General features: G+C 39.1%; 2 protein-coding genes and 1 long non-coding RNA gene across 3 annotated transcripts; 2 read left to right on the forward strand and 1 right to left on the reverse strand.

Annotated features, from left to right (window-relative positions):
• The first annotated feature begins 42 nt into the window (after positions 1-42).
• LOC116248981 (aspartyl protease family protein 2-like) lies at positions 43-2,301 on the forward strand. Its single transcript, XM_031622053.2, has one exon. The coding sequence runs from the start codon at positions 458-460 to the stop codon at positions 2,090-2,092; it is 1,635 nt and encodes a 544-aa protein (XP_031477913.1). The 5' UTR covers positions 43-457; the 3' UTR covers positions 2,093-2,301.
• A 2,715-nt stretch (positions 2,302-5,016) lies between these two features.
• LOC116246928 (persulfide dioxygenase ETHE1 homolog, mitochondrial-like) lies at positions 5,017-10,943 on the reverse strand. The gene is made up of 9 exons (XM_031618850.2): positions 10,514-10,943; positions 8,644-8,772; positions 8,378-8,485; positions 7,340-7,474; positions 6,704-6,745; positions 6,542-6,601; positions 6,400-6,453; positions 5,529-5,553; positions 5,017-5,448 (listed from the first exon to the last, which is right to left on the reverse strand). The coding sequence occupies exons 1-9, from the start codon at positions 10,829-10,831 to the stop codon at positions 5,357-5,359; spliced, it is 963 nt and encodes a 320-aa protein (XP_031474710.1). The 5' UTR covers positions 10,832-10,943; the 3' UTR covers positions 5,017-5,356.
• Positions 10,944-19,092: 8,149 nt separating this feature from the next.
• On the forward strand, positions 19,093-20,886 carry LOC116246828 (uncharacterized). Its single transcript, XR_004170756.2, has 2 exons — positions 19,093-19,428; positions 20,237-20,886. It is a non-coding gene; the product is annotated as an uncharacterized LOC116246828 (long non-coding RNA).
• The last annotated feature ends 1,396 nt before the right edge of the window (positions 20,887-22,282 follow it).

The raw sequence follows: 22,282 nt of genomic DNA on the forward strand, positions 1-22,282 counted from the left end.
TCTCTACCTGCTTTTACACAATAGAGAGAGTACGCGATGTACAGCTCTACACGGAGAGGAGAGGGCTGCTGCTTTTCTTCGTGCCTTTGACTGCGGCTCCTTCCCTCCCATCTCTGCCCACGTTTTCTTCTTATTCCAGAACGACTTCGCCCTTCATCGCGCGTTTTGGTCAATAGAAGGCTCTCTCACACTCTCTCTCCACAAGCGCCTGCCCGGCTCCAACCTCGAAGCATCCTCCCCCTTTTCTTCTTCATCTCCTTCTCCATTCCCTCATCAAAATCTCTCCACCTCCTTTCTCATTCCCCAGCCGGTGAGGCGGTAACCATCTCTCTCTCTCTCTCCCTCTCGTCGATTTCGTTATAGTGGTATTCATAACAGTGGAAGAATAAGGGTAGAGAGTCTGCAGACAGAGAATAGAATCAGCATCTGAGGTGAAAGGAATCAAAAGGGGGCAGCCATGGCTTCTCCCGCCGTCTGCTTCTGCTCTCTCCTTCTCCTTCTGCTCCTCCACTTGCCTTCCTCCTACGCCTTCCTCAACGGCACGGACGGATCTATCCTTCATGGAATCGTCCTTCCGGAGGATCCCACCGCCCCCGTGTCCGATTGCCTGCTCCGATCGGAAGTTCCCACCACCCAGAATCAGAAGCCCATCAAGCTCCGCCTCCTCCACCGGGACCAGCGGCGCGTAGACCAGGCGCCGAAAGGACTCCGCCGAATCGACTCGCTTCTCGAGTCCTGCTACCGAGACGTCTCGCGCATTCGCACGTTCCACGATCGCATCGACGCAAAGAGGCCCAGAAGCCGCGACCCGCGCAGCGCCAGCGGCGAGTCCCTTCACCGGCAGCTCGACGGCCACGGCCACAGGGGCCGGCTCTTGACCCAGTCGAGAAAGGAAGCTGGTCACGGTGCGGGCAGGCCGGAGCCCGGCAGGTCCCGGGTGGTGGCGACGCTGGAGTCCGGCGTGAGCGTCGGCTCCGGCGAGTACCTGATGGACGTGTACGTGGGCACGCCGCCGCGGCACTTCTCCCTGATCGTCGACACCGGAAGCGACCTGAACTGGCTCCAGTGCCTGCCTTGCCGAGACTGCTATCCGCAGGAGAGCCCCCACTACGACCCGGCACAATCCTCGTCGTTCCGGACCGTCTCCTGTAAAGACTCGGTGTGCATGCAGGTTTCCTCTCCCGATACGTCTCGTCCCCGGTGCCAGTCGGAAAACGGGACCTGCGACTATTTCTACTGGTATGGTGACCGCTCGAACACCACCGGCGACCTAGCCACGGAGACTTTCACGGTCAACGTGAGCTCGACCCCGGATGGAGGACTCGGCTCAGTTTTCCGGCTCGAGAAATTGGTGTTCGGGTGCGGGCACTGGAACCGCGGCCTGTTCCACGGTGCGGGCGGCCTGCTGGGGCTCGGCCGCGGCGAGCTCTCGTTCTTGAGCCAGCTCCAGTCAACTTACGGCCGCAAGTTCTCTTATTGCCTGGTTGACCGAGAATCGGACCCGAGCGTGAGCGGCCGGCTGGTACTCGGCGAGGATGACGGCTTGGTCCGCCACCCAAACGTACAATTCACGGAGCTTGTGCCGGTAAAGGAGTCGCCGGTGGACACGTTTTACTACGTCCGGATTAAGGCGGTCCGGGTCGGCGGCGAGGTCTTGCGCATCCCGCCGGAGACGTTTCAAATCGGTCCAGACGGCTCCGGCGGCACCATAGTGGACTCGGGGACCACGTTGACCTACTTCCCGGAGCCGGCGATGGCCGAGATCAAGGCTGCCTTCTTGAGAAAAGTCAAGGGATTGGACCGGGTCTCGGGGTTCAAACAGCTGGATCTGTGCTTCAACGTGACCGGAGCGGACCGGGTGGAGCTGCCGGAATTCAGCATCCTGTTCATGGACGGCGCCGTCTGGAGTTTCCCGGCGGAGAACTACTTCATCAGGCTGGACCCGGAAGGGGTCATCTGCTTGGCCCTCTTGGGTACCCCAATGTCCTCACTCTCCATACTGGGAAACTACCAACAGCAGAATTTTCACGTACTATATGATTTGGATAAGTCTAGAATTGGATTTGCCCCGGAAAAGTGCGCCGAGGTGTAAGCCGGCCATTGGCGACACCGGGGCTAATTAAGATGACATGGAATGCATCCATTGGTGGGTATTCGCCATCTTATGAACAATAACTTGTATAGAATACATATACATCTGAGATTTTTTTTTATATTCTTTTTTTTTCCTCTGTTTATATCCTTGTTTTTGGTTTGAAAATTGGAAGCAAATATGGAAGCATCCAAAGACAAGATTGTTTACATTGTGGACTTGTTTTGGTGTTTTGATCTGTATTTGATGTTGTTTTAAAGATATAGTGTTCGAGCAGGATGGTAATTTGAACTTGTTGGTGGATTTCAAGTGTAGCATTTGAGAAAAAGAATGTTTTGTTACTGAAATGCATGTTTTCCAAAAGACATATTTCCAAAGCTCCATGATTTTGTTTAAAAGAAATGTCGTCTCATCATGTCCGGTGTTCGATTGCTGGATTTGAAAAGAATATGTTATAACATAAACAAGAACATGATATCTTTGTAATACATGTCCCATTGTCCTATGAATATGTTCAAAAAAAAAAAAAAAAAAAAACAATGTTTTTATTCTCCAACACCTTCTAAAGATGCAAATGAACCTGACTTGATTGGAATACAGATCTCCAACACCTTCTAAAGATACAAAACACGCTCTGGGACATTCTTTCTTTCTTAATTCCTTAATTCTTTTCTAACAAAATTAAGGGGCCTAACCCCCCCCGCGTCCGTTCATCGGATGAGGGGTGAAACCAAGGTAGGGCCCACACGGACCCTGGCCCCACCTCAATTTTTTTTTAAACTTGTATGTAAATTTTAAAAATTTCACTTGTTATATATAAAAATTCTAAAAAATGATATTTCGGCCCTAGTCAAAAATTAAAAAATTTAATTTGGTCCGCTTCATGAAAAATTTCTGGCTCCACAACTGGTCAGAAGTACACATACACATGGGTAGGCTTTTTGTGGATCCAGATTCCGGTTTGAAATCATTCACCAGATCCATAATAAGATGTAAATAAATCAAAAGACTTACGTCGTCATTGTGTGAAGTGCTTCTTACTTGTTTTCACCCATAAGAAAATTTGATTCACAAGAAAAATATTCTTTCTTCATTTGGATCTGGGTATCTTTGTCATCACTTTTCTGAAATATTTTTCCTAGTTTTATTTATCTCAGAACTTTAATTTTGTGCCTAGAACAGCAGTTCCAATTCCATATCATGATAATACATTATGTTTTGTGAAGTATGTAGGTCAGAGGATTAACATGAGCATGTTCTAAGAGAATGACACACCAAGAGCACCCAAATCAGCAAATAAAATAATCTAATGGTGCACTGATCTCATATTTCTATGTGTTGCTTCGATTGCTGCACGGAGTCTCTTTTTCCCAAGCACCTTGGCAATGGCGTACACGCATGTACTGCTGCCTAGTGCTTGATGTCTATTCAAAAACCTTCCTCTTGGAAAAATTTGCCCCAGACAACTTGTCTTTGAAACTTTTCTAGGAAAATTTATCATATAATAATAAAGATCGCCATTCCAGAAGATGAATTAAACAATGTGTTTGAAACAAGAAGGTGGGTTTTGTTAGGTAACCGAGAAATTGACACTTCCTAAGCAACTCTAGAAATCTCAACTTGTTTTGGGCTTTGCATTTGATATTTGAAAATTATATGATAAAATCAATGGTCAAATATGAGACCAATTGTGCCAAAAGAACGAATAATGACTATTATGATTAATAGTAACATTATTCAGGGGTGCAGATATGTAGGGTTTCGGTGAGACATACTGGAACCCAATCTAAAACCTTAAATTCATAATTTGGACCTAAGTAGACCTAAGTCCAGTTATATGAGGCAGTTTCATGAGACCCAGGTCCCTCTTCTAAAGTCAATTAAAAATTGTTACTATATATTCAGTCAGGGGCAGAGCCAGAACCAGAAATTTTTTGTCGCAGGGGCAAACTATAGTTTTAAAAATTTTCACAAGAGTCAAAATATAAATTTTTAAAATTTTTATATATATTAAACTAAATTTTTTTTAGATTTACATATAAATTTTTAAAGTTTTTAAAATTTGATATTGTTATTGTTGTTGTTCACGTCTATCCCCGCGCCTAACATTGTTATTGTTGTTGTTCTTGTTAATTTGAAGAGCTTTAAACTTATGAATTGCATCCGAAAAAACTCCGTTTGCCATAAACGTTAAAAAATTGCTGTTCGCCTATGGTTGTGAAGTCAACCGGTCCACTTGCGTGAACCTGCTTCCAAACCGGCTGCTTTTGAGCATCTTAACTAGAAGTCGTAAAGCCTATAGCATGTTGAGAGTGTTGAGGCAGAGAATACCAAAAAGTTTCAAAAAAGGTTTCTTATATAGAGCTTTCTTGGCTGCTCCCGAAGAAAGATTAGTCATGGCCGGCCACATGGCTAAATCTCAACAGTTCAATACCTGGGATGCATGTGCCTTCTGGGACAAGGCAAAGGTGATTGACTAAGATACCTCAAAGGGTGTGCTGGATGAAACACTCTAGAACACAATATTCTGCTATGTTCCAAGGGTTTCATGATAAGAGACGAAAGTTTGAGAGCAACTTGAAATTGGTAAAATTACACCATAGATTTGTAGATCTTATATTTTAAAATCCATGAAACTCAAGTCAAACCCCATCGTCGCTCTCCCCTTCCTCTGTTTTGAAATTTCATCGAATTGATGCAAAATGAAGATCATAACATCTATGGTCCTCAAACTCAAATTTGTTCTACTATGAATCTAAGAAGGACACTATGTTAAATCAGATCCTAAAGACCTTCAATTTAAGATTGGAGATAATGAAGCCTACCTAAAAGCTTTGAGTGAACCCAACTAGACAGGTCTACGGAACCATTGTAGGCGATCGGATGTGCACTTGATCAGTTCCAAAGCGAAGAGACAACAGACAGAAAGCAGAAGAACAAGACATTCTTCAGTAATAGTGACAATGTTTGCTATACAACCAGACACGCATTTCCCTTTCCAAACAAACAAGAAACTGAAACAAGGCCTAGTTGTTGCAAACGCTCGTCAGATGGAAACCAGCGGAAGAATGAGGTACTCTTCCTGCAACTCCACTTATTAGAGATAAGATACAAAAAAAGACTGAAACAACAGACCTGGACAATTTAAAGACTCCAAGCTGAAATCAAACTAGTGAGAATGAAGACGGACTTTTAGTACATTAGGCAGAGAGACCAATCACAATTAATCAAGCAAAGTGGTTTATGAAGGTCTATAGACAATGGTTATGCCGTCTTCTCCACTGCACCTTGCAAGCCACAAAGCAAATTTGCAGGGACCGCAATATCCATCAATTTAGGGTACGCCAGGTTCAAGTCTGCAGAAAGTGAAAGAACTTAGAGAATATCCAGAAATCTAAATCATGGTAAATACTAGATTTAAATTCAAAATACTTACTTGCCATGATCTCTTTGAATGTTTCCTGCACAGGTGAAAACGAATCAATCAGAAAGACATCAAGCTTAGCATCATAAGTATGCATGATGATGAAGTGACCTTGAGCATACTATGAAAAACGAGAATGATCTGTAAGAATGCCCCACGGTTCTGTTTGGCTAGAAAGGGAAAAATAATAGGCACAAGATGAAAAATTCCTGCACCAAGATACTTGATGACTTTGATGAACATGGCCCATGTCAGTATGGACTGTGGGCTGTCATCCCCTATGTAGGAGGTTCAGATTACTATGCAATGGCATTTTAAATAGGCATAACTAATCCAACTAACTAGCTCACAGAGAGGTGCCGATACTACCATGCAATGGCATTCTAAAATACTTAACTAGTCAAACTAACGCTACACTTCTGACTAGCTAACAGAGAGATGCTAATCTGTGAAGTCATTGAAGATGAGGTTCAGTTGATGGCAAGAAATCTAAACTGCCTCCAGAAAGTCATTCATATGATTAGACATGAAAAAGGAATTGAATTAGTTTTTCTAAATTGCATCTTTCTATATTATCATTGAACCTGCATTGTAACATGAGAGGATAAAGGTCTGGTTCCAATATATCATATCTAATCAATTTCTGGAGATTAATAAACCATGTTTGGTTTTGATGTTATGGATTCCACATAAGATACTCTTTCCCCTCAATTATGGCTAAGAAGAAGTGGCGATAGACTAGAAAATGGCAATACTTACATGAATATGGATGGAATTTCATTTCAACAAGTATCCCATGTAGATCATGTATGAAACTAAAACACAAGAAATCATAGAATTTTTCATCATTAGTTTCACTTTTTTCATCATTAGTTTCACTAACCTCATCCTTTGACAACCGAGGGTTGTAGAGGATCTCTTCTCCAACTGTGGATACCTGCAAGTCAAAGCTCAATGAAATTTAGGAGCAACCAAATCGCAATAACCCTAAAGATATGCTTCCACCCAAGAGAAGTCTTTCTTACAGTGAATCCCTTGTAGTCGTGACCAGGATAGAGCAATGTGTCTTTTGGCAATGTGAAAATCTGAATGAAAATGATTTAAAAATGAGAAAGACAGCTGATATGATGAAAGATCAAACACTGCCGCAAAAGGATATGGATTTCATGATCAGATGAAACACTTGCCTGAGAATGTGCAGACCTGTAAAGTTCACTTGAGCTTCCTCCCTATATACAAAAGAAGGAAAATATTATGAAAGCAAAACAAAGTTCCTGATAGTGGTTGAAAAATAATGAAAATTACAAATGGACAAGAGTTAGGCTACAGGTTTCCATAGTGGTTGAAAATAATGGAAATTACAAATGGACAACACTCAGACTACAGGATTCCTCTAATTCAGAGAATATTCAAGGCAGCAAACCTCCACAAATCTTGCCATGAATTCTTTTTTCTCTTTAGATTACTTTTTTCGTGTAATAAGAATGAAAGGAAACAGAAAGATCAAGTATGGGTATGATAGGGTAGTCAAAACAGATAAGATTTAATTGACACAATTTTGCGTTATTTCTTAGTCATGAGAACCGTTCAGCAAATTCATGACAAATAGAATGGACCAGGGTTTGCCAGTAACTAAACAGAGGGGGACTTGCAGTGTTGACTTTAGCAACAATTTGGAAACGTAAGACTGTTTATTTCCTTCAAAAAACACAAATTTCCTCTTCTTTTTTTGCTTTATTTTTTCTTTTTTTCGGAACAAATGAACTAAAAGAGACAAAAAATTTACTAAAGGCAAAAGTTCGATACAAAGGGTAATATCCTACCTGAAAGTCTGTCCTTCCACAGCCTCGTATTAGAAGAGTATCACCTGTAAAAGCCATCCTAGGCTTAGGCTGACCAGGACCATCCCCTGTCACATATGTGATACAGCCCAAGGTATGCCCAGGAGTTGCACGAGCCTGCACAAAAAACATAAAACTACAGATGAATTTTTCCTGATGAAATCACATATTGAAAGGCTCCAAATAAAGGGAATGGATAAGACCAAAGAAAAGCAAATCCATATATAGCAATCAATTCAAAGACCATATAAGCATGTATGCTTAAAATGAAGATTGTCAATGAGTATAACCATGAACCAACCCAGAGCTAAATATGATTTAAAAGTTTTAGAGGCCTCAAGACATAAAGATTCAAAAGAAATAGAAGTTTGAAGAGATATATGATTTAAATTGCTAGAAGTCAGAAAGATATATATGACTCAACAGTATCAATGTAAATGAATAAAACATTCAAAAACGCAACTTCTCAAGAAAACTACCAGAAAGATTTTTGGGCTAAGCATAAAAAAGTATAATCTGTGTAAAGCATGGAGGACAATTCTGAGAAATGAGTATGGCCAAAGAACATGTACCTGCCCATACACAAATCACTACTTTCCCCAAATCCATTTGTAACCATCCCATATCTAAGAAAGACTACTAGAAATTCATCCATCCTCTCGTGAAGGAGCAATGAACTGGCAACAGCAAGTTAGTTTAACAACATGTCAGGTCAGAAAGACAATAGCAACAACAGGTTAGTTTAGTAACAGGTCAGGTCAACCATGAATGTGTAACATAGACCAATCACTCAATTAACAAAAGCAAAGAACCAGAAAAAGGGTCCTACCATATAAAGGATGACTAACCAGAATGCAGAGAATAAGATATTTTAAATGCCAGTTTTCCAATGGCTTTGCTTTTTGTCTACTAGCATAATCTAAATTGCAGTAAACAGTTGTAATTTTCAATTGCTGCAGTTTCTAGTTTCTAATTTTCTACCGTAAATAATGGTTAGCACATTCATTACTGTAGACTTACCTCTAGAAACAAATTACCAAATTGAATTATGTCTCCACCACTAATCAAAATATCAGCCCTGGCTTTGCTGTCTTTGGAGATGATAGATTTCACACCAGGCATCTTAGTCTGCAAAGGAAAAAAAAAAAACATAATTTTGTTAAGAAACCTTATATCTGCCTAAGGGAGGAATGCACATGAACAAATGAAGTTCCAAATTATCTGTCAGTTTTCTCAAATTATGCATAGAATGAAAGCAAGCAGTGATAACATGAGAACTATTGTACCTTTATTAAGCCGGTGCCAGTAACATGGTCAGCATGACAATGGGTATTCATAGCATAAATCAGCTTTAAACCTAATTCTTTTATAAGTTTAAGGTCTCGGTCCACCATCTTGTCAACAGGATCGATCAACTGGACAAACAAATGATTTAACAATAAACACATAAGTAGGTAGTATACCAAGAGCAATACAACGAAGATAAACAAGGAGATCACTAGGAAGGAGAGAATACAGATCAGAGGACATGCATATACCAAAAACAGGATAATAAACAATGAATAGGAGGAAAACTTCAGCCACTGTTAAATGACCTGATTTATAAGCATAATTTAAGAAGTCTGCTACAGCTACTCCAATATAAAATTCTTCTAGGAATGGATTATAAAAAGCATCCAAGAAAGACGAATATGACTTAATGAACAGCTCCACAAATGAAAAGTGGAGACCATAGTGTCAGTTGGTTTTAAGTCTTTTGACTATTTACCGGCAAACTTTTCTATGTTGCTCGTTTCCATTGATTGTGTCATTGTCCACCATTTTCTTGTTCTAATATTGATTTTTTATTCACTTTTTTGTCTTATTTTAGCTCGACTACAAAATCAAATTTAATATTGGTTACTGCTGAATCGGGCTCACAAGCATCAATTATTATGTGGAATGTCCAAATGTTGAGTTTGAAATAAGCATGGCGTTTCAAATGGAATCCGTTGTCTCCTTTCATCACCATTTGATTAACAATCTAAAACTGAATATCAAGAAAAACCAAGATCTACAGAAGACTGCGAACATAATTGTTAAAAATTAATCATCCTTAAGAAAGAAGCCAACAAGACATTCTTGTTTTTAATAAGGAAAAGAAAAGGACAAAGCAGACTAGACAAGGAAGTAAATTTCAGACGCCAATTTCCGGAAACAGACAAAAAGGGGAAAAAATGAAAAAAATAAAGAAAATGGAGAGTCAAAATTTAGATAAAGTAAATGCTAATTAAATCAATATAATCAGAAAAGAAGCTCACTAAGCACCAAAATAACCAGGAATGTTTTATTTACATCGCTCCTCCAAACGTAAGATAACAACAAAGCGCCAGCTAAGAAATAAATTTAGTGAACCAAAAGATAAATTAAGATATCGCTAGTTCCCCAAGACCAAAGAAGGCACGAAAATATGAACATGACACAAGGACGAGTCTTTTTCCTTTGGTCAAAATTAACTAAAAAAGAACACCAAAAGAGCAGCAAAAGTTACAGGATGATGTTTACGGGAAAGAACATCCGTGGAAAAAGAAAAAAGCAGAAAAAAGTCGCCAGATCGGTACTGTCACAACACAAATCCTAGATAAATCTTAAAAGAACCGATAATCCCAAAGAGATATCACTTATTAGGAACTTAAACAGGACAAATATGAAAAAAATAGTCCGATCTTATCAACCAAAGAACAAAGTCATCAAATATTAACGAACACAAAATCAGGTCAGAATCTTTTCCGGTAAGACACAAAATCCACATCAACCACTCCAAATAGCTAAAGAACACAAGGTCATTCCATCCTGCCGTCTCTCCACTCCATAACGTCTCACATCTCTGCAATCAGCAGTAAGGCCCTTTCTTCCCAATTCAACCGCACGGATGCAATTTTTTTCACGTCCTGGAATCTAATTATTCACATGTAGTTCGTCTGTAGTATGTTGAGTCTTAGTCCGCCGTTAGATTTGTCAAGAGGATGCTTCCAAATAGTCACAAAGCACATGGCTCCAGACGGCAGGATATGAGGAACATTAATACAAGAAGCAAAAGCAAATAGCTCCAGAAGGCAGGATCTGAGAAACATTAATCTAACACGAGAAGAAGAAGAAGAGATGAGAGATGCTCACGATAGCGGGTTTGTCCTGGTGACCGACGTCGGCGAGCAAGTAGGTGTAGGTGCAGGACTCGCTCTCGAAGAGCTGCCTGAAGAGGAGATTGGATGCCGCCGCAGAGTTCTCCATCGCAGAACTCGCTCTCGATCTTCCTAATCTCCCGCAGCGGTACGGAGCAGAGCAAGGCGCAGCGCGACACGAGGAGGAGAATGCAAAAGACGAGTAAGATGACGAAGAAGAAAGAAGACGCAGAGGAGGAATGGGGACGGAAGAAGGGTTAGATGAGGGGAGAGAGAAGGGAGGCGAGGCATTTATAGAGAAGGGGAGAAGCATCTCCCACAAAGCGCTCAGGCGAAAATTTGACGGCAGTTGAAGAGGACGACGCTGACGCCAGCGGCTCAGCTGGTGCCTTCCAGAGACCCTCCCGCCCGCAACTCCCCCTTAAACTAACGGCCTTCCCAGCTTTTTGTCTTTTGTTTTTCTGTCAATAAAATAAGGAGGGTGCCTTACTTATTTAACTGAAGTTCGGAGGCTCTTTTCGAAGTTTTCTCTCGCTTCACCTGGTGGTCATCTTAGGAAACAGCCAGACATCATGAGCTGCCATGTTGTTTAGAAGTTTTTTATTCGTTACGTGGTGAAAGAACATCTGCTCGCCTTGTTTGTTCCATGGTTTTTGAAGTCAATTTGTGCATAAAAACAATGAAAACGATTGAAAGAAGTCAACGGTATCGGCTTCAGGTCAGGCGTTTGACCCAATCTGAACCCATTCAGCCGGGAAGAGATGACGGACTAAAAAAATGATCGTAGCTTGTGAACGGATTAGATTCCGGCGAAAGTTTCCGGCCAAACACGGAGGCATTTCCAAAACAATTTATTTTTTAATTGAACCGTTAAAATTTGATGAGAGTTGGTTGGTAGGGTGAACATCAGTGGAGTCGTGGCCGAGTTCAGTCGAGCCCAAGTTCAATCCACTCGATCTCGACTCGATTAATGAAACTTCAAGTTTGAGCTCGAGAATAGCTCGATGAAAGCAGTTCGACCTTGACTAAGCAATTATTAGTTGAGCTCGAGCTCGACTTGATTAAGGCTCGATAAATTCGATTAAAGCTCGAACTCGACTTGACAGTTACACATTGAACTCGAATTGAACACGATTATTTAAACGAGTCAACTCATGAACTCGATCTCGACTCATTAAGCAAATGACTCGACTCAAACTTGTTCGCAAGCCGAGGTTTAACGAGTCGACGTTATTCACCCCCTAAAAGTTGGTTGAATTAGCAGCTGATATTTTCATAAATAAAAAATAAAATGTGATGGAGAACATATGTCCATATTGCAGCTTATGTATCACAAATAAGGAGAACTTATACAAATGTATGGTATATCAACAAGGTTAGAGAGTTGCATTGTTGATGCTGAACTCATTTAAATACATGGGTCCAACAATGAATGGAGATCAAATGATCACCTATTTGTGCTGCCTAATTATTAAACTACATATTTAGATTTTTCATATGAAATTCTCCATGTATATTATAATAATGAGGGTACAACGACAACCAGATAACACGCATCACACACATCGTTTGATTGCATTCGAAAGAGATTGAATTGAAAACAAATATATTATAACTATTATATTCAACTTTTATGGGCATAATAAAGAATTGCAAGTGTAACAGTTGTGATTCTACTCATGGGCATCATAAAAAAATTAAAAGTGCTAGTTAAGAAGATAGTTTTTTTCTTGCCCAGCAAATTTGGGGAAAGAAAAGAATCATGGCACATTGTTCTGGAGTAGCAAAAAACCTTGTTAAGTGAGTCACTGATCTTGAGATATGAATATTAAATGAACGAGATTGTTATACTTTTATTGAAAAAAATGAAAGGAAAAGAAAAAAAAAAGCAAGAAGGAAAAGAGCTCAATTGACCTGAGATCAACAACATCAGATCCCATTCATAATCCAAATTGGGTTCGGATAGTTTTGATAGTATATCATGTTTCTGATATAGTATTGGGATAATCCAAATGCGCAATTTATGTTATGAGGACCGCTTCAGCACATAACATTCACGATATCAAACAAAACATCATAAGGTTGCATTTGATAGTCTCGAATCTTAAATCCAAGGTTGCATAAAAAGGTGTGTTTGGAGAGATCCTTCAGATTAAACAAACTAAGAATCAAAGTAGCATAGACTTTACATCCATGCTACATGTTTAAAACCACATACTTAGGGTTAGATGGGGTGTGGTCTGATCTTAAAATTCATTGACCTCAGATCTAAGATCACCACATATCAACAATATTAAAAGTTCCTTGACTACTGATCTGTATATAATTTTTAGAAACATTTATTCCTGACGGATGTTAGCATATATATATATATATATATATATATATATAATTGGCAATTTCAAAACCCATCAAAATTGATTCTTTAAACAGCTTTTGCACAATCCAACTATACAGATGATTTTGACAATGTTTTGGTGAAAAACGTATATTAAATTAACCCTTTTTTGTGTCAAATTATATTTTTAGAGCACTACAAAAAAGAAATGCCATTATAGTATCAAAAGGTACTAGTAGAAAAATCTAGATTTCATTTTTTTATAATCACAACATGAACTGAGAATTACTTTCATAGGTATTCTAGAATGTCTATGTTTTTAGTTCAAATATATTTCATTAAAAATTTAAGAGGTCGAGTTTTTATCTCTGACAAGACCTGAGATATACCAATTTTTAAATATATTATTTACGATCTTTTTCATAGCTGTAATAAATCATTTACAGTGAATTTCCGCCGGCCGTCCGCCCGGCACCGCCGGTGGGCGCCCGCAGATTCGTGGGACGGAAGGCCCCCACTTCGCATCACCTGTCGCCTGTCGGTGGCCGCAACCAAGCTCTTCCCTATTGCGGTTGACAAGCTATCAAATGCCAGGTGGGTCCTGCTTGTCCGGAATTATACGCTTTTTTTTTCTTTATTAAGATATACTTTTATATTTTAATCCTCTTATCAATTAAAAAAAAAATCAAATTATTCGCTAATCTCTCTCTCGCCCTGTTGCCAAATATAATATTACAGGCTTTTATTCACCGTTTAACGAACTTATTTGCATAATAAAAATGGAAGGATAAACTCTCTTTTAATCCAACAAGTTCAGTATTGATCCAAATCCACATTAAAATATGAGCCTAATTTCTGGTTCAGATCGCCATGAATACTACCAACTACACAGGCGCCACCACTGTGATACAACAAGCTGACCCGACCAAACATGGGTAGAGATAAACCATGTGGTTCGGGTCCACCTATCCAGATCCAATTAAATGCCCGTTGCGATATGGTCAATTATGTGGAAAGCGATGCATCATGAAAATAAATACTAAGAAAAAATACTGCCACCTGCCATATTGGTGGCAAACGTTCAAATCCAATAAGTTATCTACCTGTTCCTAAAAAATTAAAATATTTCAAGTTGTTTCAGAATATCCAAAGAGCAATGTAAAGTCCTAAATTTCCTTGTGAAATGGTATATAATTTAATATCGGCATAGGTCATGCTGCATTTTGGTGTTCCAAGCATGATGTTGAAATAATATCACGTTATATCATACCCAACATGAAGGCAACAAAGGATATTAATATTTTTTTATCTAAGCAAGTATTTGTTAGCTTTGGATCTAAGATCAAAATGTTAGATCTGAAGTATTTGTTAGCTTTGGATCTAAGATCAAAATGTTAGATCTGTCGCAGGATCATGCAAAAGCCCGTTGTTTATTTGCCATTGGCATGTCGTTGTAGAGATGTCAACACATTAGATTCAAACCAAATATATCCTTAATCATATCTACTTTTTCAGATATTCACATATTCAGATTTTAATTCGAATAAAAAGGCATATCCATAAGTGACGAGTCATGTTGATTGTTTTCAGATATTCACATATTCAGATTTTAATTCGAATAAAAAGTCATATCCATAAGTGATGAGTCATGTTGATTGAGAGTTATGTTGGACTACTGCGTGGCTTCCAGATATGGATATAAAGAGATTTTGGTACTGTCGAGATCCAATATATAAACTTAGTTCACCACACATCGGCCAGCAAGACGAGCACATGTCTCAATTTCAGGTTTATTATGGAGCACCCAAGAGCCGTTGCATTTTCTCTACTCTTACTTTCATCATGGATCCAAAGAATAGTGGATCTATAAGAACTAAGGGTGGACATGAGCCAAGTCGAACTCAAGTTCAGTCAGCTCGAGCTCGGCTCGAGTAATGAAACTTTGAGCTCAACTCGGCTCGAGCTCGAGAATAGCTCAACGGAAGCAACTCGAGCTTGACTCGATAATTACTTGTTGGGCTCGAGCTCGACTCGATTAAGACTCGACAAACTCGTTTGAATAGACTTGATATTCATCGTTATGTGTTGAGCTCTAGCTTGAATCGATTAAGGCTTGACAAACTCGTTTGAAATCATCGTTATGTGTTGAGCTTGAGTTTGACTCGATTAAAGCTCGACAAACTCGTAAACTCGTTTGAATATATCGACTTGATTAAGCCTCAAGGGGCATAGCGTAGCTGGTTGAGCTAGGGGCCTGTACTAAGGCAAGTCTCTAGTTCGATTCCCGTGGACGTTATGTTCCTGTGTCTTAAGGCGTTAGGGCGAGGCATCTAAGCTGAAGGGTGCACCGTTGCTATCGCTGACACCGACGCAGCTCAGGACCCCGGAGGCAAGGGAAATGGGGGGGCCTTCGGGCCTTTTTCGGGCGGTGGGATTAATACCCCTTGCTCACCCAGATTAAGGCTCGAGTTCGACTCGGTAGTTATGTGTTGAGCTCAAACTCAACTCGACTACTTGAACGAGTCGACTCATGAACTCGAGCCGGACTCGTTAAGCAAACGACTTGGCTCGAACCTATTCACGAGCTTAGCTTTAATGAGTTGAGATCGAGCATTGTTTACCCCTAATGAGAACTGCTTCGGATCGATGCTATATGTGACGTCTCGGCATCATGGATCCGGTTCTCCATGTACGTAGCCGTTCCGGACCGGCCCGTTTTCTGTCAATTTCAAGCTAGTTTACAGACAGCGACAAAATTAATGAGATAGAATAAGACAGATCAGGAAAACATGAAACAACTTGTTGAGTCATATCCATAGGTGATGAGTGATGGATAGAGATGTAAACTGATTGGATTTATTTGGATAATCTCTATATATTGGAAAATCCGGATCCTTCTAATTTGGTACCCCTAAATAAATCCAAAAAATTCTAAGAAAACCATATCATATTCCAGAAATGAAGCTTACCATTGTTCGATTAAGATGTTTATTTCTTCTTAAGATAATTGAGAAGCGCCCATAGTTTATCATCCGCTTGACTAAGTTAAGAAGCCTCACCTCAATCAACCTCATTTCCTTGTCTTACACAGTATGATGATCACAAGAACAACTTCAAAAATACCTATTAAACTTAAGTGCATTATTATTTAAAAATTTAGAAAATTTTATTTGGTTCCTTGTTAAAATTTTAAAATCATAGTTTGGTTCCCGTAATGAAAAATTCCTGACAACGAAGAATCTATTAGTTGGATCAGACTTCGATTCAAATTGGAATAAAGATGAAATTTTCAATATTGAATCTCGACATAAATTCAATTGAAAATCTCAATTCAAAAACTAAAAAAAAGGTTTGACCTCTATATCGCCGGAAACTTCGAGAGTTCGGTTTGGTTTGCCTTTGGTTCGGTTCTTGAACTGAATCTGCACGTAATCGTTGCGTCTTTTGACTGGAAACCGCTGACCTTTTGGAGATTTTTAAGTACTTTTTAAAATTTTAATTGTATGGATGAGATCCACAAGTTTAATTTTTATGAAAAATGAATAAACTAGTTCAGGTCAACTAGGGTGGTCAGGTCTCCAACTGCAAGAGTGTTTGTATTTATCCACATGAAATTATGGGCGCGGTAGTCTTCTTTCAATTATTAATTAAAGAAATCTAGAAAATTTAATTAAAAACGATTGATACCTGATATTTTGCAATTTTTTATTTTTACTTTGTTGCTTACAGGCATAATAGCCACGGTTATTGCTAGGCCTGGGCATCGGGCCAGGCCGGCCCGTCTAGCCGCTCAGCTCGGCCCAATAGCCCGGGTCTCTGCCTGGGCCCGCCCTCCGATGGAAGTGGAGGGGGAGGGAGACAGAGGAGGAGGGAGAGCGGCAAGGGAGGGAGAGGGGGAGCAGAGAGGGAGAGGGAGAGCGGGAGCGGAGAGGGAGGGAGAGCGGGAGTGGAGAGGGAGACGGGAAGGGAGAGGGAGAGCAGGAGCAGAGAGGGAGAGGGGGAGCCAAGAGGGAGTGAGGGAGACGGAGGGCGGGAGTTGAGCCGAGACGGCCCGACGGCCAGGCTTAGTTATTGCCTCAGGCGAAACCCAATAGTGGGTGGGCAGTGGTGAGTTATTAGCCACTATTTTAACCGTAGCTAATGAATTTGGTGAAGCCATACAAGAGTAAGTAAAGTACATGACACGTAAAGAATTTGAGGCAGTTAGTTCTTCCTATGGTAGGAGAATGTGAGCCACACTAAATTTGTCATTTTTCACAACCAAATTTATTTTGAATTTTGGCAATATGGATGTAATCTGCATCTTGGTTCAGTAAAGAAAGTAAAATTAGCACATCCATGTACAACACATAAATAGGCATTTCAGGGACATTAAAAATCAATAGAGCACAACTATCTTTATTTTCAAGTCATAAAAAGCTCATGTACATATTTTCAGTCATAGAATAAGAATTTATGATAAAAATTCACGGTTCTCCTGCCATTGTAATAAGGACAGATAGAGGAACAATCTTCTCGAAAGTTGCATTGGAAAGGTAAAAGTCATTCAAACATAGAAACCTTAATCAATGAAGTGATTCATTGCACATATGGTATTAACAGATATATGCTTTCTACCACCCGAATTCCTAAATATTAAAAATATAGACCTACTTTTTCCACAAGAAATTGCTCAAAATGGCGACCTGAGTGCACCTATCTTTTCAAGAAAGTTTCTCACGTGATAACTTTTTATTAGTTTCACAGTGAAGATATTTGTCCTTATAGGAGAAAAAAAAAAGTTGAACCTTAAAAGATATTAATTTGAAAAGGTAGTTAGATAGAGTTCAGTATATAATATAAAGTGCCTGATGCTGTCAATCGAATAACTTCCTTTACAAAAACACACTTATTTTAATTTCTGAAAAATTGAACCAGTTAGCTATAGACCTGCAATAAGTTAGGACATTATAAGCATCTGAAATACTATAGGCAGATGGGTGGCCTAACCTTATCCATAATCATACTTGTGACTCATAATAAAGTTGACTAATTGCTTAATATATTATTAAAAATCATTTCTAAAAACAAATTATATTATTATTATTATATATATATATATATCTTCTGGACACTCAAAAACGTATATCCAAAGACCAAAAAGGGGATTCAAAATGATATTTTACAGATAGCCCTTATTTTTTGTTGAAAAAACTAAAACAGCTTGACTTTCAAGAATATTCATTTTACCGATCATTTTATGTCATCAAAGTGGCTAGATGTAAATTAACATGAGTATGTTTCTGTTAATACTACAAAAGTGCTCAAGCATGTTTTTTGAAATATGTGATTCAATAACTTGTCTAGACTATATAACATTAATACTCGTAACAGAAAAAAAGGAGTGAACATTTATCTCAGACCTTGTTCCCAAATTTAAACGAATAAGAAAAAAGTATCAACACATATAAATTATCTTATAAATATAGAATTTTATGTTTAGACCCTTGAATTGGAGACAGAAAAGGCCGTTAAATGGAAAAACTGCTTCAAACATGTGCGTCAAGCTAGCGTTTCTATTGTAAAGTTTTCAAGAGAAAAATCGGTGGATCCTTACAAAATCTAACCAAAAGAAGATGGGGTTCCCTTGTTGGTGATCTGAGGCTCAGCACATTTCTCAAAAACATTCTCGATATATGCAATCCCAACTTCTCAATGAATAATAAAAGCATCATATCTCTAAAGATTTACATTCAGCGGCTTGAATTTGAGACAGAAATGGTCGCTTAGCATTTCTAAATGAATAATAAAAGCATCATATCTCTAAAGATTTACATTCAGCGGCTTGAATTTGAGACAGAAACGGTCGCTTAGTATTTCGAAATAAAACATGTTTCTTTCGCAAAATCTTCAGAAGAAAGAAATCAGTGAATCCATGCAAAATCCAACCAAAAGCAGCTAGTTTTCCCTTGTTGGTGATCTCACGGTTTTTCGAAAAACTTTCTTGATATATGCTAAAAGCCCCTCGAGAGGCCGTCGGTTCATTTCTTAAGCCACCCCGATACACATTTTGAGGCCTCAACCCTGTCCTTAAGTTGTTTGCCATAGATGGTACCAGTATCAATCCTTTCCCAGCCTACCAATTTCGCCATCTCCGTTCTACTTTTGTAATCCATTCTTCCTCTTTTATGTTGACATACACCAAAACCTAGCCATGCACGTAATTGCCATTTTTCTGCAACAGACGCCCTCTTTAATCACCGTCATGATGAAAGCTACTTCCGACCTACCACATAACTTTTCTGGCGATAATTTCACCTTCCTCTGGTGCTTCCATGGTTCTGTATTCTTGTAAGGTTAGGTCTTGATGTTGTCCTTGGTGTAGGGATACTGTTTTGCTTCTTTTGTAGGGTAGGGATTGAGAGTGTTTGGCATGAAGAGCTATGCACCACAAGATGGGATTCTTGATGTTTTTCATTTTATGTTATAAAGGCGCTTTCCTGTGGTGTACTTGGGTGTAGAATATGGAGTCTGTTTTGGTCAAATTTTTTGGGGGTGTAGCTCAGCAGTAGGATTGAACTGCTTGTAGATCTGTATGATGGTGTTCATTTCTTGCTATTTTTTATCTTTTTTATTGATATAGTGTGCCTGTTAGTGTCTGGATCAGCATTTTGGGCGCTAGAGTGTGTTTTTTCCTGGTTGAAAATTGCAGGATTCCAAGTTTTTCTTTTTCTCAGTTTCTAATTGAGATGTGGAGTTTGCAAGATTTGTAGGTTTTTTTTTAGTGTGTTCTTCTGCTTTGAGGTCTGAGGATTGGGTTCTTGGATTTCTGCCTTCAGGGTGGTGTTCCAAGGTTTCTAGGCCCTGTTATAGGTGTAAATGGAGTTCATCATATACTAATATAGTATTTAATTGGTGTGCATGGCTTCTACGATTTTTTTGTTCGTGGTATAGCAGTGGAATATTGGGTGATGTAGTCAGGGGTTCTTTGTGCAGTGTAAGGAGAGTGTGTGACATCCAGGGTTGTGGTTTTTGAGTACTTGTTGCAGAAGATTCTAACAGTTTCTCTAGATTTTGTTCAAGATAGTGCAACCAATTCATTAGATGTTGGTCGTGGTTGTGGTTTATCACACTCGATGATGGATGGGCTGGAGGGGAAAAGATGTGGAGGAAGTTTTCATGAGACTTATGAAGATAGATTAGCACCTCGACTTGCTTCTTATGAATTAGTTGCACTATCTTGTACAAATCCCGTGACTGTGAAGTTCATGAGATCGACCTGGTTTTCCTCATTTGTTTTGATATTCTTGTGCTTAGCTTTCTTCAAGCCACGATTCAATATTTTCGCTACTTTTTGAAGGGATGGTAACTTGCTTTCTCAACCTTTCTTGTTCATTGCAGAAAGAAGGTTTCTCTTGCCGGTGTCCTGGCTTTGGTTACGGAATGATTTCAGAAGCTCCTAACTCGCACCATGGCCTTCTCTCTCTATATATACATGTATGTTTCTCTCACGCATACACAGACTCTGCTAACAAGCTTTCTGCAGGTGATGAAGCAACTGGTGCACATTCAAAGGCAGTCAAGAGTTTGTGCTTTCTGTTCTGAGTTTTGTGTTTTCTGACTCTTTCCAAACACGATGAATATTTCTTCATGTTTTTGTGAATCTTCACGTCCCTGAGCTTATCCTGCAAGTAGTCTTTTGACGGTGGCATCATGGTGGAGCTATCTGGGACCTGAAGTCCTAGATTCAGATAGAACAGTTCCCTCTAGTGGACGTGGATTAGAAGTCCTGGCTTTCTGCAAGCTGATCCGCGGAACATCAAGACAAAGTTTGCTATGTTTCGGGAGAAATTCACCAAGGATTATCCAGGATTATCTAAGAAATTATTCTCTCATCAAGCGCGGTGGTTTATTTTATGTAGACACGAACAAGGCAAGGTTTTTTTCAGATTGGCATGGTTTCTGGTGTATAGATGGGGAAAGATGTTTCAGCGAATTGTTGATATTGAATTATAATTGAAGATATTAGTCTAATAATGCCCTTGCTTTCAGGATATATGTTTTATCTTTTCTTCTTTGGTTCTTTATTGGTGAAGTTCTTTCTTGTTTTCTAATAATTTTTTGCCACTACCCAGATGGGTTGCCTAGCCGTGACTTACTGATCCTGTAATAGAAATTTATTTAGTGGAAATTATTGTCCTGTGGAAGAGATTTTGACTGGGAACTTTTTGTATTAATATCACAACATTTTTGTCAAATGGTTGTGATGGAAAATTGAAAGGAAAAAGTTGTACACATTTGGTACGAAGCAAAAATTTCGAGATGCGAATAACGGTGAGCTTTAAAACAAAAAGTTGATTTCTTCTCCACTTCTTTTGTACTTATTGCGGACATCCACGTTTGTTTGAGTTGAATTCTACCAGATTGTAGCAACAAAGTCACGAGAATTATTGAACTCTTTACTCGGGTTTATCTCTCACCCCCCTGGCAGGATGCATGGGGCAATTATTACCGAGGCGTTGAATTTCACTTGTTAATGAAGCTCAGAAGTTCATCCTTTCAAATTGCGATCAGACTGTAAACTATTATGACGAATTTTTCACGTTGAATTAATATTGTGCCTTTTGGTGATGAAATTTTTTAAAGAGAAGGTAGGCAACGCTTTAACTATGCATTTTGTTAACCATGTAATCTTGCTGTTATCGACATATGATAATTATATTGTCAAACTTGGAGATGCAAATTACATACATATACTATAGGAGAGCTTTATATTGATGTGTTTTAGATGTTATCATATGGATAAAAATTAGAAATCCAATGCTTAACACAATAAGAACTGTTGGTAAAAACACCATAAACTGTTGCTAGTGCTCATGTAATTGCTGGTTTTTAGTGGTAGATTTTTCCTGCTTAGCTTTCCTGCAACATGCCACACATGGCAAAAAATTAAACATATGTTGTTGAAAGTCATAAATTGTTGCTAAAGACACTACAAACTACTGATATAACATAGATCTTCACTGGTGGTCCTATGACAATTGTTTTTTAATGACACATTCTGAATTTGTAGCTATTAAACATATTCAATTCAGATATTTCCAACGGCTAAGTGTATTCCTGTCCAAAGTTCCAAACGCTGAGATCAGTTTGTGGACCGAATCGGTGAGGCTGCTGATTCGGCAGCTGAATCGGTTAAGATATTAAAAATCAGTTTTGTAAAAAAGTAAAATAAATGAAATATAAGAATAAATTTAAAATAAGAAAATAAAGTAGTGCTCAACATGTGGCTCTCTTGATAAATTAACGGATGAATCGAATAGGTGGCCGTCTGGCCGATGGTGATAAAACTGGTTCTTCCAGATTATGCTAAGGCATGCAATCGTAAAACTAATCTAGTATAAAACGCATTTTAATTCAACTTGCTTTCGTGAAAAATGTTTTATT

This window comes from Nymphaea colorata, chromosome 2 (genome assembly GCF_008831285.2).
Source record: "Nymphaea colorata isolate Beijing-Zhang1983 chromosome 2, ASM883128v2, whole genome shotgun sequence".
Taxonomy (NCBI): domain Eukaryota; kingdom Viridiplantae; phylum Streptophyta; class Magnoliopsida; order Nymphaeales; family Nymphaeaceae; genus Nymphaea; species Nymphaea colorata.